This window comes from Schistocerca cancellata, chromosome 9 (genome assembly GCF_023864275.1).
Source record: "Schistocerca cancellata isolate TAMUIC-IGC-003103 chromosome 9, iqSchCanc2.1, whole genome shotgun sequence".
Taxonomy (NCBI): domain Eukaryota; kingdom Metazoa; phylum Arthropoda; class Insecta; order Orthoptera; family Acrididae; genus Schistocerca; species Schistocerca cancellata.
In genome coordinates, this window is record NC_064634.1 from 92,471,689 (window position 1) to 92,494,755 (window position 23,067).

At 42.7% G+C, this 23,067-nt stretch overlaps 1 protein-coding gene and 1 pseudogene across 1 annotated transcript; both read left to right on the forward strand.

Moving 5' to 3' along the window:
- Nucleotides 1-2,793: 2,793 nt before the first annotated feature.
- LOC126100501 (serine protease inhibitor I/II-like) lies at nucleotides 2,794-17,165 on the forward strand. The gene is made up of 3 exons (XM_049911112.1): nucleotides 2,794-2,943; nucleotides 6,702-6,860; nucleotides 16,725-17,165. Exons 1-3 carry the CDS (start codon nucleotides 2,874-2,876, stop codon nucleotides 16,838-16,840), a joined length of 345 nt encoding a protein of 114 aa, XP_049767069.1. The 5' UTR covers nucleotides 2,794-2,873; the 3' UTR covers nucleotides 16,841-17,165.
- Nucleotides 10,126-10,243, forward strand: LOC126102330 (5S ribosomal RNA; annotated as a pseudogene).
- Nucleotides 17,166-23,067: the final 5,902 nt, after the last annotated feature.

The following is a 23,067-nucleotide window of genomic DNA, read 5'->3' on the forward strand; positions in this document are numbered from 1 at the left end:
ATGGCGTGTCACTTGTGTCATACGTCTGTACTCTAGATTCCCACATTCCTACACCTCCCTAGGTCCACTGTTTCCGATGTGATAGTGAAGTGAAAGCGTGAAGGGACACGTACAGCACAAAAGCGTGCAGGCCGACCTCGTCTGCTGACTGACAGAGACCGCCGACAGTTGACGAGGGTTGTAATGTGTAATAGGCAGACATCTATCCGACCATCACGTAGGAATTCCAAACTGCATCAGGATCCACTCCAAGTACTATGACAATTAGGCGGAATGTGAGAAAACTTGTTATTTCATGGTCGAGCGGCTGCTCATAAGCCACACATCACGCAGGTAAATGCCAGACGACGCCTCGCTTGGTGTAAGGAGCGTAAACATTAGACAATTGAACAGTGTAAAAACGTTTTGTGGAGTGACAAATTACGGTACACCATGTGGCGATCCGATGGCAGGGTGTGGGTATGGCGAATGACCGGTGAACGTCATCTGCCAGTGTGTGTAGTGCCAACAGAAATTTCGGAGGCGTTGATGTTAAGGTATGTTCGTGTTCTTCATGGAGGGGGCTTGCACCCCTTCTTGTTTTGCGTGGCACTGTCACAACACAGACCTACATTGATGTTTTAAACACCTTCTTGCTTCCCACTGTTGAAGAGTAATTTAGGGATGGCGATTGCAACTTTCAACACGATCGAGCAACTGTTCATAAAGCACGGCCTGTGACGAAGTGGTTACACTACAATAACATCCCTGTAATCGACTGGCCTGCACAGGTCCTAACCTGAATCCTATAGAACACCTTTGAAATGTTTTGGAACGCTGACTTCGTGCCAGGCCTCACCGACCGAAATCGATACCTCTCCTCAGTCCGGCACGATGTGAAGAATTGGCTGCCATTCCCCAAGAAACCTTCCAGCACCTGACTGAACGTATGCCTACGAGAGTGGAAGCTGTCATCAAGGCTAAGGGTGGGCCAACACCATACTGATTTCCAGAATTACCGATGGAGGGCGGCCACGTCATTTTCAGCCAGGTGTCCGGATACTTTTGATAGCTTAGTGCAGAATATTCGGAGGTGGTCAAGATGGAATAGTAGGCTGGGGAATCTGATAAGTTGGTAGAGGATGCAGGTGTGGGTGCATAAGTATTTCCAAAAGCCGATGCCTGTGGTGCCTGGTGTTTGAGGATCTGTTGCACATGATGAAGGAGGAAGGAGCGGAAGTCCACGCCACTTTGGCATAGCAGAGGGTTAGACATAGCAGAATACTAGGGCGTATGGGTGTCGAGAATTGTCGATGGGTGCTTCCCCATGTTCGGCAGTTTAGTAGTTTCCGTAATTTTAGTCTATTGTGAACTTTCTGTTAGTTGATGAGGCTTCGATGTTAGTCGGCGATCGAGTGTCAGTCCGAGGTATTTTAGCGTGTTAGTTAACTGGGTAGGGCAGTCGTAAATGGTAAAAGTCATCGGGGTGGAAGCTGTGGGTGGGTCAGGCTGTAATTATTGCCTGCCTTTTGGCAGGGTTGTTTTTTAAGATCCACTGGTGGCACCAGGAGGTAAACTGATTGCGATGAAGCTGGAGGGATCGTTGGGATTTCAGGAGGGCGAAGAAGGCAGTCTGATCGGCATACTGGAGGAGATGAACAGGAGGAGGCGGCTTGGGCATATCAGCAGAGGACATACAGGGGAGGTGAGAAGCGCACCTGAAGTACGATGGAAGATGTGGCAGTTTGTGTTGTTCAAGGCGACATAAGTCGATCGGTTAGTGAGAAAGGAGGCAATGAGGCGGACGCAATATATGGGACGTGCATAGCTCTGAATTCGTTTTTCCTTGCCAACAATATAAACGAAACCTGTGCAACTAAGGAAAGTAATGTCGTTAAGTTTTAACACACAAAGTGAAACCAGTAAATCGTATATGCTAGGTAAGTACATCCGATGTCATTTTGTATTCGTAAAAATAAGATTGCGGCGCTTAATTCTCTCACTGACGTAATGTTTCGAAAAGACATCTGTCAGCGAATTAAAAAAAAAAACTAACAGTGCCAACTATTGGTTCCTTGGTGTACTACTCCGTGACGGTTTACACATTCGAACTATAAAGATGAGCAGACGATTTTAAATAAAACTTTAAATTACGATATTTTCCAATATGATTTTGATGAAATGAAGTCTATCTGTTGCCCTAAACTATGCTCAATTTACCTGTGAGAATCCCACGTAAATTCTACTATACGTTTTGGACATTACTGTCTAAAAACTGACAAACAGACACACAGGACGGTTTTAGAGAAAACTTTAATTCGCGATATCTTTTTCTCTTGTTCTGTACGTTGCCTGTGAAAACCCGATGAAAATTCGCCTAGTAATTTTCGAAACTAGCGTGTTCAACCAGATTAACACGCAGACACGAAGGTTTTATAGTTTATTATTAGTATAGATGAGAGGCAGTCACTCTTTCCTGTCTCAGTACAAGAACCTAACAGATCAGAAAACTCTACTCACGTTTCTCAGTACCTTGCAGTGGAATACAGTGTCTATATGCACATGTAGCTGTAGGCATTAGCTATTATCCAGTGAGTTCTTCGAAGTGACGCCGCTGTTACGTAATCCAGCTGCATGACATTAGCTTAAGAAGCAATGGATTGCTCTCCTTGGCCTCAAGCCAGTATGTTGAGTTAAGTAGCTGGATGCGGAAATGCCTGTCCTGCAGCAAACAACAACGGGGGGACTTCTCGGTTCTACACGCACTTGACCTTCACGGCTGCGACTTGGGAGGAGAGGCAAGGTCGTGCCGGACGGGGAACAGCTGGCTTTTAAAACGGCGCCTCCGCGCCTCCTGAGACAACAGACGAGTCACAGTATCCGACGCAGCCACCATGGTGTCGAGAACCGCCGCGCTCGCCGTGCTCGTCGTGGCGCTAGTGTTGCTAGCCTGCTGCAACGCAGGTAGGTCTTACGCTACATGTCAATCTCAGTCGGGTCTTGTCCGCAGCTCGTGGTCGTGCGGTAGCGTTCTCGCTTCCCACACCCGGGGTCCCGGGTTCGATTCCCGGCGGGGTCAGGGATTTTCTATGCCTCGTGATGACTGGGTGTTGTGTGATGTCCTTAGGTTAGTTAGGTGTAAGAAGTTCTAAGTTCTAGGGGACTGATGACCATGGATGTTAAGTCCCATAGTGCTCAGAGCCAATTGAACCATTTTTAGTCGGGTCTCGTGGTAAAGCGCACTCCTCGACACCCAAAGGACACGGGATAGAAAAACCTGTCAGCCCACGTAATATTTCGATTTGACTTTAACTTAGCGGTTACCTCTCTGTGACCTGGACATTCGCCAGTAAAGACTCGTTCAGTTTCCACGTTAAACCCCAGTGCGATTACGGGGTATGTTAGGGGCGTCCAGTTGAAAGACATGCCAAGTCATTGAGCCGTGTGGAATTAATATTAAAAATACTATACAGCGTAGCATATACGACACACGGTAATTTCCGAGGGATGGGGGATGTTTCGTACATTATTCGTACTGTCCTTGTTCTTTGTCGCCTTCTTCTTCACTTCATGAAGTGCTTTTATGTCATGTTCTGTCTTAACTGAAACCATGCGGTCCTCAGTCGTCCTACATTGCTGCTCCTTTAACTAATCTGTCTTCCCCCGTCTGGTGCTACGTTGTTTCCATTCCACACATCCTTGCTTATTTTCTTCACAGTGTATATTAAGTTCTTTCTTTGTAATTTTTTTTTTTTTTTTTTTTTTTTTTTGTACCTGAGCTCTGAAGATATACAGTCTTCAACGTTCCTTAAATATTTTATTATATCCGACTGTATTCTTCCCTTTCCTTTCGTATTTAATACATGAAATTCGCTTTGATATATTGGAATAGTGATAGCCACTACTGTGTAATATTTTAACTTTGTAGCCTTCGTTGTCTTCTGTGTATTGTTGCCTTGCCGCCAACTCTTCCGTGTGTTGAGCCATCATCTGAAATTTATTTAATTTATTCATCATCATCATCATTTAAGACTGATTATGCCTTTCAGCTTTCAGTCTGGAGCATAGCCTCCCTTATACAGTTCCTCCATGATACCCTATTCAGTGCTAACATTGGTGCCTCTTCTGATGTTAAACCTATTACTTCAAAATCATTTTTAACCGAATCCAGGTACCTTCTCCTCGGTCTGCCCCGACTCCTCCTACCCTCTACTGCTGAATCCATGAGTCTCTTGGGTAACCTTGCTTCTCCCATGCGTGTAACATGACCCCACCATCTAAGCCTGTTCGCCCTGACTGCTACATCTATAGAGTTCATTCCCAGTTTTTCTTTGATTTCCTCATTGTGGACCCCCGTCCTGCCATTGTTCCCATCTACTAGTACCTGCAATCATCCTGAATCCACCCAGCTTTCGCTCCCATACAACAAAGTTGGTCGAAAGATTGAACGGTGCACAGATAACTTAGTCTTGGTACTGACTTCCTTCTTGCAGAAGAGAGTAGATCGTAGCTGAGCGCTCACTGCTTTAGCTTTGCTACACCTCGCTTCCAGTTCTTTCACTACGTTGCCATCCTGTGAGAATATGCATCCTAAGTACTTGAAATCGTCCACCTGTTCTAACTTTGTTCCTCCTATTTGGCACTCAATCCTTTTATATTTCTTTCCCACTGACATTAATTTCGTTTTGGAGATGCTAATCTTCATACCATAGTCCTTACATTTCTGATCTAGCTCTGAAATATTACTTTGCAAACTTTCAATCGAATCTGCCATCACAACTAAGTCATCCGCATATGCAAGACTGCTTATTTTGTGTATTTAATTTATTAATAGCTGAAAACCTGACACCTGTTCCTTTGATTGTTAATTAGTGCTATTTTGAAGCACAGTGGAAATTTTACTTTAAGGGCCATTTCTTTAATATTTTTAAACAAAGGTTCCTAAATACTTGATTAGTTATTTAACCAGATCTTATCATTGCCGTCAGAGCTTCTCTTACATTACACCAGGGTTTCATACATGCAGTACCTTACATTATAGTTCCCTAAGGAAATCACTATGAGAACTAGTATTAAAATCTGAAATGATCTGAAGTGGCAGTATGAGTTAATTATGCCGACTATGAATTAATAGACTTAATACATGCATTACTTATACTACTGCAGCTGAGGCCACTAATAGTGACAATAATAATAATAATAACTTGTAAGAACCCTGCTGGATCGTGCGATGCATTTAGTCGTTTTTCCTTCCTCCACATGGCTCCCATTCTCTCTGTGGGCTACTTCTCTTTTTTCAGTCCAGTTGGTTCTCTTTTCTCTTTCTTTTGGAACATCATTCTCTGCGTGTACTACCAAACAATTCCTCCTCTGACTGAACAGATTCCACTGCTTCGATCTGAGATTTCCCAGTCCCTCGTCCAACGTATGTCATAATCTTGTGTGTAAATCTCATTATTGGAAGTCTTTGAACACGTCTATGAATTTTAAATATTCGTTTGCTGGCAGGCACCTTTCAGTTTCTTTGCGGGATTCCAGTCGCATCTGCAAAGGGTAGACCTCACAATCCTTTTCTCGCAACACGATGTTGTGCGGATCGCCTTTGCTGTGGGAATTAAAGCTTCGTTTGCGTAGAGATGCTCATGTTTGATAACCGTGTTGTAGAATTTAGCCTTTCTATGTGTAGAGATGCACTACTTGTTACACACACACTGATCAGCCAGACATATGACGACCGACCTTTTATCGGTATAAACCCGTCCAGGCGGCGCCGGCCGTTGTGACCGAGCGGTTCTAGGCACTTCAGTCTGGAATCGCGCGACCACTACGGTCGCAGTTTTGAATCCTGCCTCGGGCATGGATGTGTGTGATTTCCTTAGGTTAGGTAGGTTTAAGTAGTTCTGAGTCTAGGGGACTGACTACCTCAGATGTTAAGTCCCATAGTGCTCAGAGCCATCTGAACCATTTTTGAGACTTCTCGATCGCGGAACGCGGATTCTCAGTCTCCGAAATGCGTCATTTTTGGTTACTGACAAACCCATCCAAATGAAAGTGGGCTTCGTCGCTAAACCAAACCATACCTGCTCATACCAATTCCCATCATGCCCTGCGGCCGGCCATCTTGCATCGGGCATGGATGTGTGTGATGTCCTTAGGTTAGTTAGCTTTAAGTAGTTCTAAGTTCAAGGGGACTGATGACCTCAGATGTTAAGTCCCATAGTGCTCATTGCCATTTGAACCATTTTTGCATGAACCCATCTTGTTGAAATCAGCGACATTTTGGATAATAGGGATGAAATCATCTTCCAAAATCTTCATGTACCGTTTGGTAATCACCGTGTCATCAAGGTATATCTTACCGCTTATTCAGTGACTGGACATTGCCCGCCACACAGTCACCCGTCGAAGCTAAAGAGATTTCTCGCATACCAAATCCCATCGTGCCCTGCGGCCAGCCGTGCAGTTTCAACGTCGTAAAGCAAACCGTTCAGAAGTCATGACTTTATTTCATATACTTCAATAATAGTCACCCTGCAAATACTCGAGCAACGCCTGGCTTACCCACTACTGCTGTATGAATCTGTGTTGTAGTTCGTCGACGGTTGTTCACCAAATCTGCTGTTGACAGATAATGGTTTCCAAGCAAAGAAATTATAAAAAATTTATCGTGCCTGAAACACGTCTCGCCACATGTATGTTTTCCATAACTGTCGTTTTCGTAGACCCTGCAGCTCCTGAAACGAAAGTTCGTGTGAGGCGCGCTGAGAAAAGGTGCACGCCAAACACGACGTTCAAGAAGGACTGCAACACGTGCTCCTGCAACAAGGATGGGACAGCCGCTGTGTGCACTCTGAAAGGCTGTCTGTCGCGCTCTACCAGGGGTGAGTCACCCGCCTTCCTCCTCCCTCACAACTAGACTACCAGCCTGTTACACATCAATGTCAGTCGCCACATAGATTTCTTGGGCGTCTTGTAACTATGCATGGCTGAGGTCGGTATTGCAGAACTTATTTGAGCACTCTGGACCGATCCATTTGTTTCATGTGTTTTTCCCAGTTAAGTTTACAATTTTCTGTCCTATCCTCTAAATTTAAATTACCTGACTGTTGCGAATACGTACAAGAAGAGAACAGAATCTTTCTTAAATATTATACTATAGAAAAATACTGAAGATTAGATGGCTATATCGCGTAACTCTATGGAGAGGCCGTATCAAATAAGAATGCGTAGCACAACTTGACCAAAAGAAGGGATAGTTTGATAGATCACTTCCTGAGACTTCGACAAGTAGTTAATTTGGTGACTGGGGATAGTGTATAAGATAAGAGTTATAAACGGAGGACAAGGCTTCAATATAGTCAGTTCGTTCAAAAGGATCTGGTTTGCAGTAGTTATGTATAGATGAATAGATTTACAGAGGACAAATTACTGAAGAGAGTTGTGTGAAACCAGTCTTCAGACTGAAAACCAGAACAATTACTGTTGCCTAACATGTATTTGACAGGTATGATCTCACAAGCAATATCTTATGATTCACTTTAAACTTAAAATCTTAACTGCTTTGCTTTTCCATGTCTGTTCCTTCGTTACTTCCGTCAAGTCACTTCTATACATAACAACAGTTCCTGCTTATACTAATCTTAACGCAGTTTCCTTTTTCCTCGAGAGTTCACACACAACTGTGAAAACTTGGCTAACACCTTTTGCGTTTAGTCTTCTACGTTACTGACCGAGACAGTACATTACTTTTGAGAAGTGTCTTGGAAAAGCTAATTCTTTGTAGGTTTTGTAGCTTTTGATTAGTAGCGATGTTGATTCCATTCTTCTAACGCATGTTACTTGCAAACTAGTAGGTAGTCTTTTAGATAAAAACTGAGCTGTGATTATAGGCCCGTCTATATCGCCGTTAGCAAAATATTATTTTCTTGTGTTATTTCAAAACGTTCATTACATCAATCAAGTTTGGTTTATTTGTTTTGTCGCAATGTATCAACTTGTTGCCCTCACTACTTAGCACCGCAAAAGCATGAAAGCAGTGAACAAGATATTAGTGATCCTTATCTACAATAGTACTCAATTCTCTTGTCATAGTTCAAACATATTGCACCCCCACCCCCTTTTGCCCCATGGCCACCTGTGACAAGTTGCAAATGTCTTCCACTAGCGTTTGTAAGAGTCACGTTCAGAAAAACATTGGTTTAAATGGTGAAACCATAACTGATAAAGTAGAGTGGATAATGGAACATGTTTTATGCTCAAGAATTATGGCATTTGGAGGACGAAAATCTCCACTATAAAAATCAATGTTCGTTTCCCAAACAGAGATCCTGCGAAGCTTAGTTCACTCTGTTTCTCAAAGAGATCCAAATTCCTGTACACAACGGAGCTCACTTTGATGCCGTGTTCCTTGACTTCAGAAAGGCCTTTGACACCGTCCACCGCTGCAGTATAGTGGGGAAAAATATGAGCTTACCGAGTATAGGACCAGATTTGCGACCGAACGCAAGGCTTTCTTGCAGACAGAACTCCACACGTCGCTCTTAGCGGGAAAAAAATTGTCTTGTGTGACTGTAGTTTCGGTCGTACCCCAAGGAAGTACGACAGGACCTTTATTGTTTAATTTGTACGTATATGATCTATCAGAAAGCGTAGTAAGCTGTTTAACATTGCTCGCAGATGATGAGGTTGTGTGTAAGAAAGTAGCAACGCCAGATGATAGTATCGATTTGCAGATAAATAGAGATGTATGTACTGCGCACTCTGCACATGACATAGAGATGTATGATGTCTGATGACTCATGAATGGTGCAGGCACTGGAAGTTGACCCTTAACCCAAATAAAAATGGTTCAAATGGCTCTAAGCCCTATGGGACGTAACATCTGACGTCATCAGTCGCCTAGCCTTTGAACTACTTAAACCTAACTAACCTAAGGACATCAGACACATCCATGCCCGAGGCCGCAAATAAAAGTAACATATTGAACGTACGTACGAGAAGAGGCCCACTACTCTCTAACTACACTAATGCTGAGAAAGTGCTCGAAACAGTATCTACAGTAAAATACCTAGGAGCAACTATCTAGAGTGACCTTAGGGGAATGGCCACATAAAATAAATTGTGGAAAAAACACATGCCACACTAAGACTCACAGGATGAATCTCAATGAAATGTAACTCATCCACGAAAGAAGATGCTTACAAGGTGCTTCTTCGGTAGATTCTCGAGTACTGTTCACCAATCTGGGATCCTTACCAGGTAGGACTGAGAGAAGATGTACACAAGATCCAACTAATAGCAGTGCCTTTCGTAACGGGTTCCTTTGGTCGGCGCGAGAGCGCTACAGATATGCTCAACAAACTCCAATGGCAAACTCTACGAAGAAGGCGTTGTGCATCACGGTGAGGTTTACTGTTGAAATTTCGAGACGGTACTTTCCGGAAGAGTCGGACAAGATATTCGTTCCTCCCTAGTACCCACGGTGGTCGTGCGGTTCTAGGCGCTCCAGTCCGGAGCCGCGCTGCTGCTATGGTCGCAGGTTCGAATCCTGCCTCGGGCATGGATGTGTGTGATGTCCTTAGGTTAGTTAGGTTTAATTAGTTCTAAGTTCTAGTGGACTGATGACCACAGCACTTGGGTCCCATAGTGCTCAGAGCCATTTCAACCATTTGAACCTCCCGAGTACATTTCGCAATACAACCACAACGAGAAAATTCGAGAAATTAGAGGTAAGGCAGAAACGCTTGCGGACTATCATTCTTCCCACACTCCATTCGCGAGTGGGACAGGGAATGGGAGATCAGTTATTGGTAACAGAAGTAACCTCCACCACATACCACCAGGTGGCTTCTGAAGACTCATGTAGATGTAGATCGTTTTGGAAACATCGAATGCCGATATTTTGTCTTAAACACCGGTGTTACGAGTTTTCAGAGACTTCAGTATCTGCAACTATCCGCAAACCCCGGAGCCACCGATTCTATAAGCAATCAGCTCCTATGTATACAACAGTTCCACACATCTGATTACTCACAAATAGTTAATGTGTGAAATTATTTATGACGTTATGGTTGTAAGCTTTTTTAAATTTGTTGGAAGTTACCGAGTGCTCTCATTATTAAACACAGTATGAGTTTAGACTGAGAGGGCGACGGCCTTGCCGCAGTGGATACACCGGTTCCCGTGAGATCACCGAAGTTCAGCGCTGTCGGGCGTGGTCGGCACTTGGATGGGTGACCATCCGGGCCGCCATGCGCTGTTGCCATTTTTCGGGGTGCACTCAGCCTCGTGATGCCAATTGAGGAGCTACTCGACCGAACAGTAGTGGCTTCGGTCAAGAATACCATCATAATGACCGGGATAGCGGTGTGCTGACCCCACGCCCCTCCTATCCGAATCCTCCACTGAGGATGACACGGCGGTCGGGTGGTGCCGGTAGGCCACTCGTGCCCTGAAGACGGAGTGCTTTATGAGTATAGACTGAATAATTAGCTGTCCGTTTTAAGCAAGAGCTACTTTCACGCATCTCAATGTCAATGACGCCATATCTGCTGAACTACGACCCGTCCAGTGGTATAAATTTGTGGTACATTCAGCGCTATTTGTGGATACTGTCTGCAAAGCATATTGCGGACAGATTTCGAACTGTAAAGAAATAATAAACTAAAAAGTCGTAGCTCATACCGATGTTTTACTACCTTTCATCGTTCTCTGGCGGCGTATCGCCGAGAAAAAGTTTCGAAAACGTTTGAAAATATGTGTACAGTTTGTTCAAAGTCGCCAAGTGATTTCATTCTCAAATGCTGGTAATTTGTGTGCCGCGAGTTATACTACCTCACGACATAAACACAGTTCCCACGCTGAGGTGACAAAAGCCATGGGTCGCAATGTGCACATTTACAGACGGCGGTGATATTGTGTATACAAGGTATAAAAGAATATTGCTCTGGCGGCGTCGTCGACTGTTATCAGGTGATTCATGTGAAAATTACTGACCTTACGACTTATCTTAGAAGAAAGATTAAGGAAAGGCAAACCTACGTTTCTAGCATTTGTAGACTTAGAGAAAGCTTTTGACAATGTTGACTGGAATACTCTCTTTCAATTTCTAAAGGTGGCAGGGGTAAAATACAGGGAGCGAAAGGCTATTTACAGTTTGTACAGAAACCAGATGGCAGTTATAAGAGTCGAGGGACATGAAAGGGAAGCAGTGATTAAGAAGGGAGTAAGACAGGATTGTAGCCTCTCCCCGGTGTTATTCAATCTGTATATTGAGCAAGCAGTAAAGGAAACAAAAGAAAAATTCGGAGTAGGTATTAAAATCCATGGAGAAGAAATAAAAACGTTGAGGTTTGCCGATGACATTGTAATTCTGTCAGAGACAGCAAAGGACTTGGAAGAGCAGTTGAACGGAATGGATGGTGTCTTGAAGGGAGGATATAAGATGAATATCAACAAAAGCAAAACGAGGATAATGGAATGTAGTCGAATTAAGTCGGGTGATGTTGAGGGTATTAGATTAGGAAATGAGACACTTAAAGTAGTAAAGGAGTTTTGCTATTTGGGGAGCAAAATAACTGATGATGGTCGAAGTAGAGAGGATATAAAATGTAGACTGGCAATGGCAAGGAAAGCGTTTTTGAAGAAGAGAAATTTGTTAACATCGAGTATAGATTTAAGTGTCAGGAAGTTATTTCTGAAAGTATTTGTATGGACTGTAGCCATGTATGGAAGTGTAACATGGACGGTAAATAGTTTGGACAAGAAGAGAATAGAAGCTTTCGAAATGTCGTGCTACAGAAGAATGCTGAAGATTAGATGGGTAGATCACATAACTAATGAGGAAGTATTGAATATGATTGGGGAGAAGAGAAGTTTGTGGCACAACTTGACGAGAAGAAGGGATCGGTTGGTAGGACATGTTCTGAGGCATCAAGGGATCACCAATTTAGTATTGGAGGGCAGCGTGGAGGGTAAAAATCGTAGGGGTACACTAAGCAGATTCAGAAGGATGTAGGTTGCAGTAGGTACTGGGAGATGAAGAAGCTTGCACAGGATAGAGTAGCATGGAGAGCTGCATCAAACCAGTCTCAGGACTGAAGACCATAACAACAACAACAACAACAACATGTGAAAATGTTTCCGATGTGATTATGGCCATACGATGGGAATTAATGGGTTTTGAACGGGGAGTGATAGTTGTAAGTAGACGCAGGGGACATTCCATTTCGGAAATCGTTAGGCAGTTCAATACTGAGAGATCCACAGCGTCAAGAGTGTATAGAGAATACTAGATTTCAGGTATTGCCTCTCACCACGGACAACGCCGTGGCCGACGGCCTTCACTTGACGAGCGAGAGCAGTGCTAGCAGACAAGCAACACTGCGTGAAATAACCGCAGAAATCAATATGCGAAGTACGACGAACGTATCCATTAGGACAGTGTGGCTATGACAAGAAGACGACCGACGCGAATGGCTTTGCCAACAGTATATCGCCTGCGGCGTCTCTCTTAAACTCGTGCCCACCTCGGTTGGACCCCAGACGACTGGGAAACTGTTGTCTGGTCAACTCAGTCCTCATTTCAGTTTGTAATAACTGATGGATCCAAGTTGTTCACAAGGCACAGTGCACGCTGGTGGTGGCTGCACAATGGTGTGGGCTGTGTTTACATGGAACGCACTGGGTATTCTGGTCCAACTGACACGATCATTGGCTGGAAATTATTACGTTCGGCTACTTGTTTCCAAACAACGGTGGAACTTTTACGGATGACAATGCGCAACGTTACCGGGCCACAATTGTTGGCGATTGGTTTGAAGAACATTCTGAACAATTCGACCGGATGATTTGGCCACCGATATTGCCCGACATTAATCCCAACGAGAATGTATGGTACATAATCGAAGGGTCAGTTCATGCACAAAATCTCGGATCGTCAACACTTTGGCAATTATGGACGGCTATAGGGGCAGCATGGGTCAATATTTCGGAAGGAGATATATTTCAACAAATTGTTTAGTCCATGCCACGTGGAGCTGCTACACTACGCCAGGCAAAAGAAGGTCCGACACGATATTAGGAAATATCCAAAGACTTTTGTCACATCGGGGTATATCTAATAGTTCTCTTACTGTATTTTACCTTTATCATACAGATTACACCCCTTAATGATTAGAGTATGACTCTCTCTTCTCAGCCATCACAGGCCCTATTGACCAGGCGCTGCACCAACGATCTGCTTCCACCGCCTTCTATCTCTCGCAGTCTCTCTCCACCCTGCGGAAATTCCTAATGCTGCGATGTCCTTCTCTATGTCAACTTTCCACATTGTACGAGGTCGGCCCAATGGCTTTCTTGCCGGGAGAGTTCCTTCAAACGCTTTCTTGGTGTTTCTGTTGTTTTCTATTCTAGCCACATGTCCAGCCCATTGTAGTCTCCTATTTTTTAATTTATGGATGATAGTGGGTTGCTTCATTAACTGATAAATTTCATTGTTCTTTCTCCATACGATATTCTCCAACACATGTCCCCAGATTTTTCTCATTACTTTTCTTTCGAAAACATTCAGTTTCTCTCTTTCATTCTTTGTAAACGTCCAGCTATCTGAACCGTACAGTACTCTGTGGCAAATGAAAATGTTGTACATCTCTGTGGTGACTGACAAAGCTTTACTTTTGATAGGGGTTGCCTAGTGAATACAGACATCTTGACCCTGATGGTATTCTTTGTTTATATTCAATGTTACGATATTTTTACTGGTGAAACGTGATCCAAAATATTTAAACTTAAGTACATTTCTGAATTTAGAATGTTGGTCAATTTCAAAGTAAGGGTTTGGGTTCATGACTCGACCTATTTCTATATATTCTGTTTTATCTTGGTTAATCAAAAGCCCCATTTGGCTGGCACTGTGCCTGAGAGATCTGTACATGTCTTTCAGTTCTTCTTCACTTTCGCTCAGCAACACTATATCATCTGCATAAGCCAGGAGCTTTACTTCCTGGTTTCGAATCGGAGGCCATTGTATAGATATAAATTACTCTCCCGAAGCACTTTCTCTAATGCAAGGTTGAAGAGGTCACATGAAAGAGTGTCTCCTTGTTGCAAGCCTGTTTTAATTGGAAACTTCACTGCTGCCTGGGCGCCATCCATGCACAGTTGTATCCTCCTAATGATTTTACTGGGTGTATTAAATTCTCGTAATGTGTTGTAGAGGCTACTCTGTGGATGCTGCCATAGGCTCGCTGGAAGTCAATGAAGAGACAGTGGATGTTTTTGTTAAATTCCGAGTATTTCTCAAAGATCTGTAATACAGAAAACAAATTATCAGTTGTGGCACAGTCTGTTCGATATCCAGCCTGGTAGTCTTGAACAATGTGTTCTACTTATGGTTTAAGTTTTTTCCAGAACGATCACTGACAGCATGTTATGTTCAGCAAACTGATTCCTCTGTAATTTCCACATTCCATTCTGTTTCCTTTCTTGTGTATGGGACAAATTATTGCAGTTTTCCAATCTTCAGGCAGTGTTTCAGTTTTCCATATCATTGTGATAAGGTTATAAATTTCTTTGTGTAGTTTGCTTCCGCCTTCTTTTAACATCTCTGCTGATATCTGGTCCTCACCAGCAACCTTGTTGTTTTTCAGATTTTGAATGGAATGGATCACTTACTGTTCTGTGATTCTACATTCGTCATTATTAATACTGTCACTCTCAGACATTGCGCAATTGAAGGTTATGTGCGGATCAGTGCAATTTAACATTTCTGAGAAATACTCTTTCCATCTATCTAGGATATCTTCCAGCTGCGTTAGCATATTTTGATTTTTATATTTTATGAGTAGGTTTTCACTTTGATAACCTCTCTTACTTGTCTTTGTATACTGAAACAACTTCTTTGAGTTTCCATTCCTGCTTTCCACTTCTATAGATTCTAGGACTCCGTTTAGATATTTTCTTTTCTCTGTTCGTAGAACTCTTGCTGATTCTCTTCTAAAAGCCTTGAAGGTCTCTCTCCTGTCCTCACACTCCTTATTACGCAACCACAGCATCCGGGTTTCTTTCCTCTTTCCCACTGCTGTCTGACACTTTGACACTTTACGCTGAACCATTTCTCTTTCTTCTTTTTCCTTCCCAGGGTTTTTCTGCTGCATCTGTTACTACAGTCTTTATTCTTTCCCGAGCCTTCTCGACACTATGTTCCTCCTCAGCTTCTTGCAATGCTGTAAATCGGTTATTTATTTCATCGAATAGGTTTATTTAACAGACAGTTCCTTCAGTCGTTCGATGTGGAGTGGCTTTTCGTTGTTGATTCCAAATCATCTTGATTTCCATCTTTCCCAGCACTAGGAAATGATCTGAGCCTAATTCAGCTCCTCTGTACGTTCTGACATCTCTTACAAATGTAGTGCAACGTTGATCGGTCATAACATGGTCAATCTAATTTACTGTTTTGCCATCTGGAGAGCACCATGTATTTCTGTGTGTTTCTTTGCGAGGGAACATCGTCGAGCAAATTGTCATATTCTTTGATAGTGCAAAATTGATCATTTTTAATCCATTTTCGTTTGTGGTCGAGTGCTTGCTATGTTTTCCTACTGTATCCTCTTTACCTATTTTTCCACTGAAGTTCCCTAGGATAGTTCTCACATTTCTTGTTGGAATAATTTCGACTACTCTCTCTAATTCTTCATAGTACTCACCTTTTCAATCCTCAGTTGAATCTTCAGTCGGTGCATGGACATTTATGAATGTTATGTGGAACCACTGCTGTTTGGTTGTTATGTAAGACAGTCTTTTGTTAATGGCATGGAATTCCTAAACCCGATTAACAATCCTTTTCTTAACAGCAAAACCAGTACCAAATTCATGATGTTTTTCATCTGCCCCATAAAATTCTCTAGAATCCGTCTGGCTGTAAATATGGCATCTATATCTGATCTTCCTGGTCGAAATCCTTGTTGTTCTTCTCCTAATTGTGATTCTATCTTATTCCCGATTTTCTGTAAAATTATCTTCCCGTAAATCTTCATGCAGTTGCACCTATTTTTCCACTGAAGTTCCCTAGGATAGTTCTCACATTTCTTGTTGGAATAATTTCGACTACTCTCTCTAATTCTTCATAGTACTCACCTTTTCAATCCTCAGTTGAATCTTCAGTCGGTGCATGGACATTTATGAATGTTATGTGGAACCACTGCTGTTTGGTTGTTATGTAAGACAGTCTTTTGTTAATGGGATGGAATTCCTAAACCCGATTAACAATCCTTTTCTTAACAGCAAAACCAGTACCAAATTCATGATGTTTTTCCTCTGCCCTATAAAATTCTCTAGAATCCGTCTGGCTGTAAATATGGCATCTATATCTGATCTTCCTGGTCGAAATCCTTGATGTTCTTCTCCTAATTGTGATTCTATCTTATTCCTGATTTTCTGTAAAATTATCTTTCCGTAAATCTTCATGCAGTTGCACAGTAGTTCTATTCCTCTGTAATTCTCACAGGGCGCCTTGTTATCTATCTTAAAGACAGGTACAGTAATTGTCCTTGTTCAATAATCACGAATATTTGTGTATATCCATACAATCCTCATTACTGTATACGGCTACTTTTCATACGGCGACTAATTTCAAAGAGTATGTTATGGAACCCTCAGGAAATGAGCAAGTAAGGAAACCTCCTGCTGGGGAAGTAGCATCTGTGAAGACGCTCCTGTACTGACCCTCGCCGTTCTCTTGGTTCCAGCCGTGGCGTGCACTCCGGGGACGACGTACAGGGAGCAGTGCAACGTCTGCCGCTGCGGCCCAGACGGCAAGTCCGGCGCCTGCACCAGGAAGGCCTGTCCTCCGGGAAGCTACTGAGTGGCGGCCGTGCGCGCGGGGGAAACCGCTAATCGACGGGGCTCTCTTACCTGAAGCTAGAACTATACAGCAAGGTGAACCAAGCAATGTGTGATGCGATCGTCTGGTAGGACTATAACATCATATACGACGCATCCAGGTGCTAACGAGACGAAGTGACAAGCTGATAAAAGATAGATGTACCTTTATTTTATTCTACCAACGTAATACGAAGAGCATGTGACTGTTGAATGTTGTTTCTCTCTCTTATTTATTGAAATAAGAAATCTCAACAAACATAGAAAACTGTAAAAATTATGAAAAATTAAATTACAGTTCTTTTTAATTGGGATATAATTATTTTTTATGAAAATCTAGGAAATCCTACAATTCCTTGCAACTGCTAAATATGTCCAGGGATCAGACGTACGTCCTAATCTCCGCCTGCCCCCTCTCTCCATCCTTATCCTCCTGCCCCCTCCTTTCGTCCCTCCCTTTCTCCTATTCCTCCTCCTCCTCCTCCTCCTACTACTACTGCATGTCCTCCTCCTCTTCCCCACTCTGTCCATCACTTCCCCCCCCCCTTCTATTCTCTGTATTTCTCTTCTCCCACACTATATCCATCTCCTCCCTCATCTCCCTATCATTATCCTCCTTCCACTTCTCTATATCCATTTCCTCCCCCTTCTTTGTCCAACTTCTCCTATCCCCCCTCTCTCTTCCCCACTCTGTCCATCACTTCCCCCCCCCCTCCTATTCCCTGTACTTCTCTTCTCCCACACTATATCCATCGCACACATCCATGCTCGGGGCGGCACACCTCTCTTCCCCACTTTGTCCATCACTCCCCGGGGCGGCACACCTCTCTTCCCCACTCTGTCCATCACTCCCCCCCCCCCCCCCTCCTAGTCCCTGTACTTCTCTTCTCCCACATGGGGCGGCACACCTGACCACCGCCGCGGCTCGAAAAGCGCACAGGAGTTCATAAACTACAAGCATAGGAATTCGACTGCGAGAATGTACCACACAATCTGATTGCGGGAAAGTAATTTGAAAGTGCCTATCTGGTTCCCCGTCTGTTTAAACATTCTTAATGGCAAGAATACTTTCTGAATTCAACACTGTGAATCATTACATTTTTAAACTGATAAACTGGCCTTGGAAAATCTCAATGTTCCTTCTTTTAGTATTTAATTTTGGCTCACCTGTTGCACATCGGAAATACAGACACACTGGTCTTGTCTTGAAAGTGCGTCTCATATGCTAAGCTAGTTACTGAGAAGCGCTTGGGGTAACGCGTTTTTTTTAAAAAAAGGCAGAGTATACTTAATCTGAATAAGTAAAAATAATAACTCATATTTTGTAATGGACTTTGGGTGCGGACAAATTATGACCGGAAATGTAATTAGTATTCTAATTAGAAAAGTTCTGTATTGAGAGATTCTCTCTTTCTTTGTATCACAAACATTTACACACAAAAATTACAGTTCTCAACCGGACAAACGTAAGCAGTCTATAATATCAAATGAGATTTTTTCTAAAAAATAAATATTCAACAGTTATTTCTGCTCCCAAATTCAAATCGAAATTTATGCATTGCTTTTTATCTTTCGGTACACTCAAGTCTCTGGATGTCTCAACTAAGAATGCGTAACTACAAACTGTCACAATAAAGCACAAAATATGAAATCAATTGGCTTAAATTAAATCCTCTTCTATTATTCATAAAAGATAATCATAATAAAATATTCTTTATCTCTCTCCTCATCTCAGTGGGCCTTTACCGCACTACTACTCACGACACACCACTGCCCGACCACTGTGTCTCATCTCCCGATTAACAGTGCGAATCATCTCCCAACCATCTTGCATAGCAGAGATGGCCCAAGCAAGCCTCCCGGCAACGCAGCATCTCTCAGTCGTCCACTCTTATTAATCCTTCTTGGCCCTGGTACATATTGTACATTGCCCGTTTCTCCCTACAGCTTACTCCTGTTTTTCTCAGAATTTCGAACATCTTGCACCATTTTACATTCTCGAACGCTTTTTCCAGGTCGACTTATCCTATGAACGTGTGTGATTTTGCTTTAGTCTTGCTTCCAATATTAATCGCAACGTCAGTTACCTCTTTGATGCCTTTACCTTTAATAAAGCCAAATTAATCGTCATGTAACACATCCGCAATTTTCTTTTCCACTCTATTGTTCGTATTATTGTTGTCAGCATCTTGGATACATGAGCTGTTAATCTGATAGTGCGATAATTCTCGAGCTAGTCAGCTGTTGCTATCTTCGGAAATCTGTGGATGACGCTTTTCCGAAAGTCAGGTGGTATTTCACCATACTCGTACATTCTACACACCAACGTTAATAGTCTCTTTGTTGCCACTTCCTCCAATGATTTTAGAAATTCTGAGGGAATGTTTTCTATCCCTTCTGCCTTATTTCATCTTAAGTCCTCTAAAGCTTTTTTAAATTCTGATTCTAATACTGGATTCCCTATCTCTTCCAAATCGACACATGCTTTCTCTTCTATCACATCAAACAAATCTTCCCCTCTTAGAGGCTTTCAATGTATTCTTTCCACCTATCCGCTCTCTCCTCTGCATTTAGCAGCGGAATTACAGTTGCACTGTTAATGGTACCACCCCTGCTTTTAATGTCATCGAAGATTGTTTTGACTGTATGCTGAGTCTGTCCTTGCGACAATCATTTATTTTTAGATTTCTTCACGTTTTTCCTGCAGCCATTTCGCTGTAGCTTTCCTACAATATACAATATATACAATACGTAAATTGAGGAAAATTTGGCTGCACAATTTTAAGAAATACGAGCGCAAATAATACAACACGTAATGGTGGCTTATTAGCTACCACACTGGTAGCCGATTAATGGTGGAGGGGGGCAGGGGGAGGGGGTGAGACATGTGAGAGCATTTGCTGTTCTAGCATTTGCCTTACGGTAAAGAGAAACATCTCGAAAACGTTGGTCAAAAACGAGCGATGTGAACAGTTTGTAATTTAATACTGCAACCCTCTATTCCCGGTCAGTATATGGAAATCTACTGTAGGTGTAAGTGTATTTGTATGCGAGTATACAGAGAATAGTCTATGAGTTCGTCGACATGTATAAAGAGAAGTTGTACATGTTGGGCTACGTTTGATAAACTGCCAGAGAATGTCTTACGGATCCGCAAAGAGGTTCGCTCGGCGCTGGTAGAGAGGTTATCTTACTTCCGTCCTAAAGGTGTCTTGTTCTCTCATTGCTTTTCCCTTCTGTAGGTGGCAGCTTACGGTGTGTATAAATGTAAGGCTAGCAGGAAGTGTAACGACTAGAGTTGCCATTACTGTTTCAAATGAAACCTTACAATTCATTTAATGTAATGACTCATGGCAACTTAGCTTTTTTATTTGTCCTTCAGCATTTGATATGGATACTACACACGTATTTTGTAATACGACAATGTCATATTAGAGTAATTGTCACAAGGAAGAAGAAGTAAAATTTTGAGTTCCGAGTTGCGGACGCAAGGAGGGGAGAAGTGTAACGTTCCTGGCATCTGCCTGTGTCAAACATGAGTCACACAAGAGTAAGCTGGGCGTTCGAAACCGTAGAACGGCAAAGCACCTGCTGAATTGTGTATAAACAGATACATGTAATAACTGAATATGTGGAAGGAGTATCAGTAATTATAATTAAATTAACTGTATCACCGAAGGACGACTCGCAACCCCCTCCTCACAGTTGTACTATTGTCAGTATCTCGTCTCCTATCTTCCAAACTTCACAGAGGCTCTCCTGGGACCCTTGCAGAACTAGCACTCCTGGGAGAAAGGATACTATGGAGAAAAGGCTTAGCCACAGCCTCGGAGATGTTTCCAGAATGACATTGCACTCTGCAGCGCAAAAAACCAGCGGTCATTCAGTCAACCGTCTTTAGTCGAATAGTTATGAGGACAACCTGTGCCAAGGCAGAAACACTACTCTAGTGCACCCTTTACACAACATACAGGGTGTACATAAAGTCCGGAAACACTTCCAATTATTTATTGACCAAGAACTAAACATTGTACAGATGTCATACATATTTCATTTTGAAGATAAACTCTGCATTTTTTTTTACAAACATTCGATATGCGAACCATGAGTGACCCGGCAGGCGTCAATACGGTAATCGAATTCTTGCAATACCCGTCCCAGCATGGCATCGTCGACTGTGGCATTCACTTCCCGTATTCTCTCCTGGAGCTCTGCTACATCACGTGGTAGAGGCGGTACACACACCAGATCTTTAATGTGTCCCCACAGAAAAAAGTCACACGGAGTGAGATCTGGTGATCGGGGAGGCCATTTCATGAAACAGCTCGCTCCGCACTTGAACTCGCAATGTTTGCGACTAGCGCTGACTATCGGCAAATTACCAAACTACGCTGTGGCTGTATATGCGAAAAAAAACTTTCAGGGTTTCTGCTCAAATTGACATATGTATGATATCTGTATAATGTTTGGTTCTTATAATCTAAAAGTACTACATGCACCCGTATTGTAAATAAAAAAGGAATAATGCAATTACTGTTCTGTTAACGTACATCCTCCACATATTATCATTTCTACCTCATCTTCGTTGAGGTAAATAATACAGGATTCTTCACTTGAAACAGCGCGAGGGGGAGCATGGTTAGCACAGCGGACGGTTCAAACCCACGTCCGGCCATCTAGATTCAGGTTTTCCGTGATTTCCTTAAATCCCTCCAGGCAAATGCCGGAATGGTTCCTTTGAAAAGCCAGGGCCCATTTTCTTCCCCACCCTTGACACAATGCGAGCTTGAGATCCGTCTCTAATGACTTCGATGTCGACGGGACGTTAAACCCAATCTAAGTTTACTTTACTACAACTAAAGATGAGTGACCGAATGGCCGCTGCGCATTTTCCTTGTTTTCATTTGTGTTCAATTAACTAGCACACGTAGCAGTTCCGTTATTCTGAGTGCATGACCTGTTCGCTAGTGTACAAGAGTCAAAGTCAACTTTGTGTTACGTTTTTAATAAGAATACGTTTCCGTGGAGGGTACAATATGATAAGTTTTTTAACAGGTTTTGAGTAGAGAAATCGCGTAGCCGAGTAAAAATATAGGATTCTTTTTGAAAACAATGCACATCTCTTCGTATCTTCGTCACGAAAAATGTACCTGACGGCCAGTACAGACGCTTGTTAAAACCCGCCTGACATCTAAACAAGATTATCTTGATCTGTTTTCTATTTTACTTCTTCACAAGCTTTTTTGTGTGGTCAACGTAAATAAGATTTTCACACCTGTCCCTCTCACTGTTTTCAGTATAACCGTTGCAATAAAAAGGCAGTGTCTTTTGCACCTGTGAGACGTTTCGTCACCTCGATTAACGGACATACATCTTTATATTCCAAATAAGAAAGCTTGGTCGGAAAAAGTAATAATGTGTTAACAATATTACGTTTTGCGCAAGCAGAGGAGAGGTGCGGCCGTTGAGGTTTTCAAGCGCGAGCACAACATCTTGTCCCTCACTGAAAACGAATTGTGTTAGAGAACTCCTTCACAGTCGCGGATCGGAGCAATTCGAAATATGTAGGAATTAAAATTTCGTTTGAATAATGTGTTCATCTAAATGGTGCTGTCGGTCATTGAATCGCGGAAGGGAAGACGAATGAAGAACGGGACACCTTTAGATCTAAGTCAACCTCTCTCTTAGTACTCAGCGAACCTCTGTGCCGAATGTTGGGATCTAGCATGGTAGTTTATCGATCGTAGTCTACCTAATACAACTTCTCGTGGTAAATGTCGAGTAACATATAGACTTTTCTCTGCATACTCACATACAAATACACTTACACATACACTAGACTTCCATGTATTGATCTGGAACATAAAGTCCCAGAATTAAATCCAAAAATTTTCCCACCGCCCGGTACTGACCAATGTTTCTGGGAGCTTACTCTTGATTGTAAGGCAAATGCCAGAACAGTAAACCCTCCCAAATGCGTCCACCCGCCGCCTCCTCCACCATAGACACACACACACACACACACACACACACACACACACATTGCCCTGCTACCAGCTCACTTGATATTCGGATAAAAGTCCCTCATTCTACACTGGATCATTAATCGAATCCGAAGCTCTACCTAATGAACAACAAATTTAAAAAAATAAATCATGTTAGAGACTGAAAACCCATGAAGCCAAGATCGTACATTAGCTGTTCCTTATT

Coding starts and splice junctions, on each gene's coding strand:
- LOC126100501 (XM_049911112.1), top strand. CDS start 2,874: ATGGTGTCGAGAACCGCCGCGCTCGCCGTGCTCGTCGTGGCGCTAGTG. Junction 2,944..6,701: donor GCTAGCCTGCTGCAACGCAG/GTAGGTCTTACG, acceptor TCGTTTTCGTAG/ACCCTGCAGCTCCTGAAACG. Junction 6,861..16,724: donor TCTGTCGCGCTCTACCAGGG/GTGAGTCACCCG, acceptor TCTTGGTTCCAG/CCGTGGCGTGCACTCCGGGG.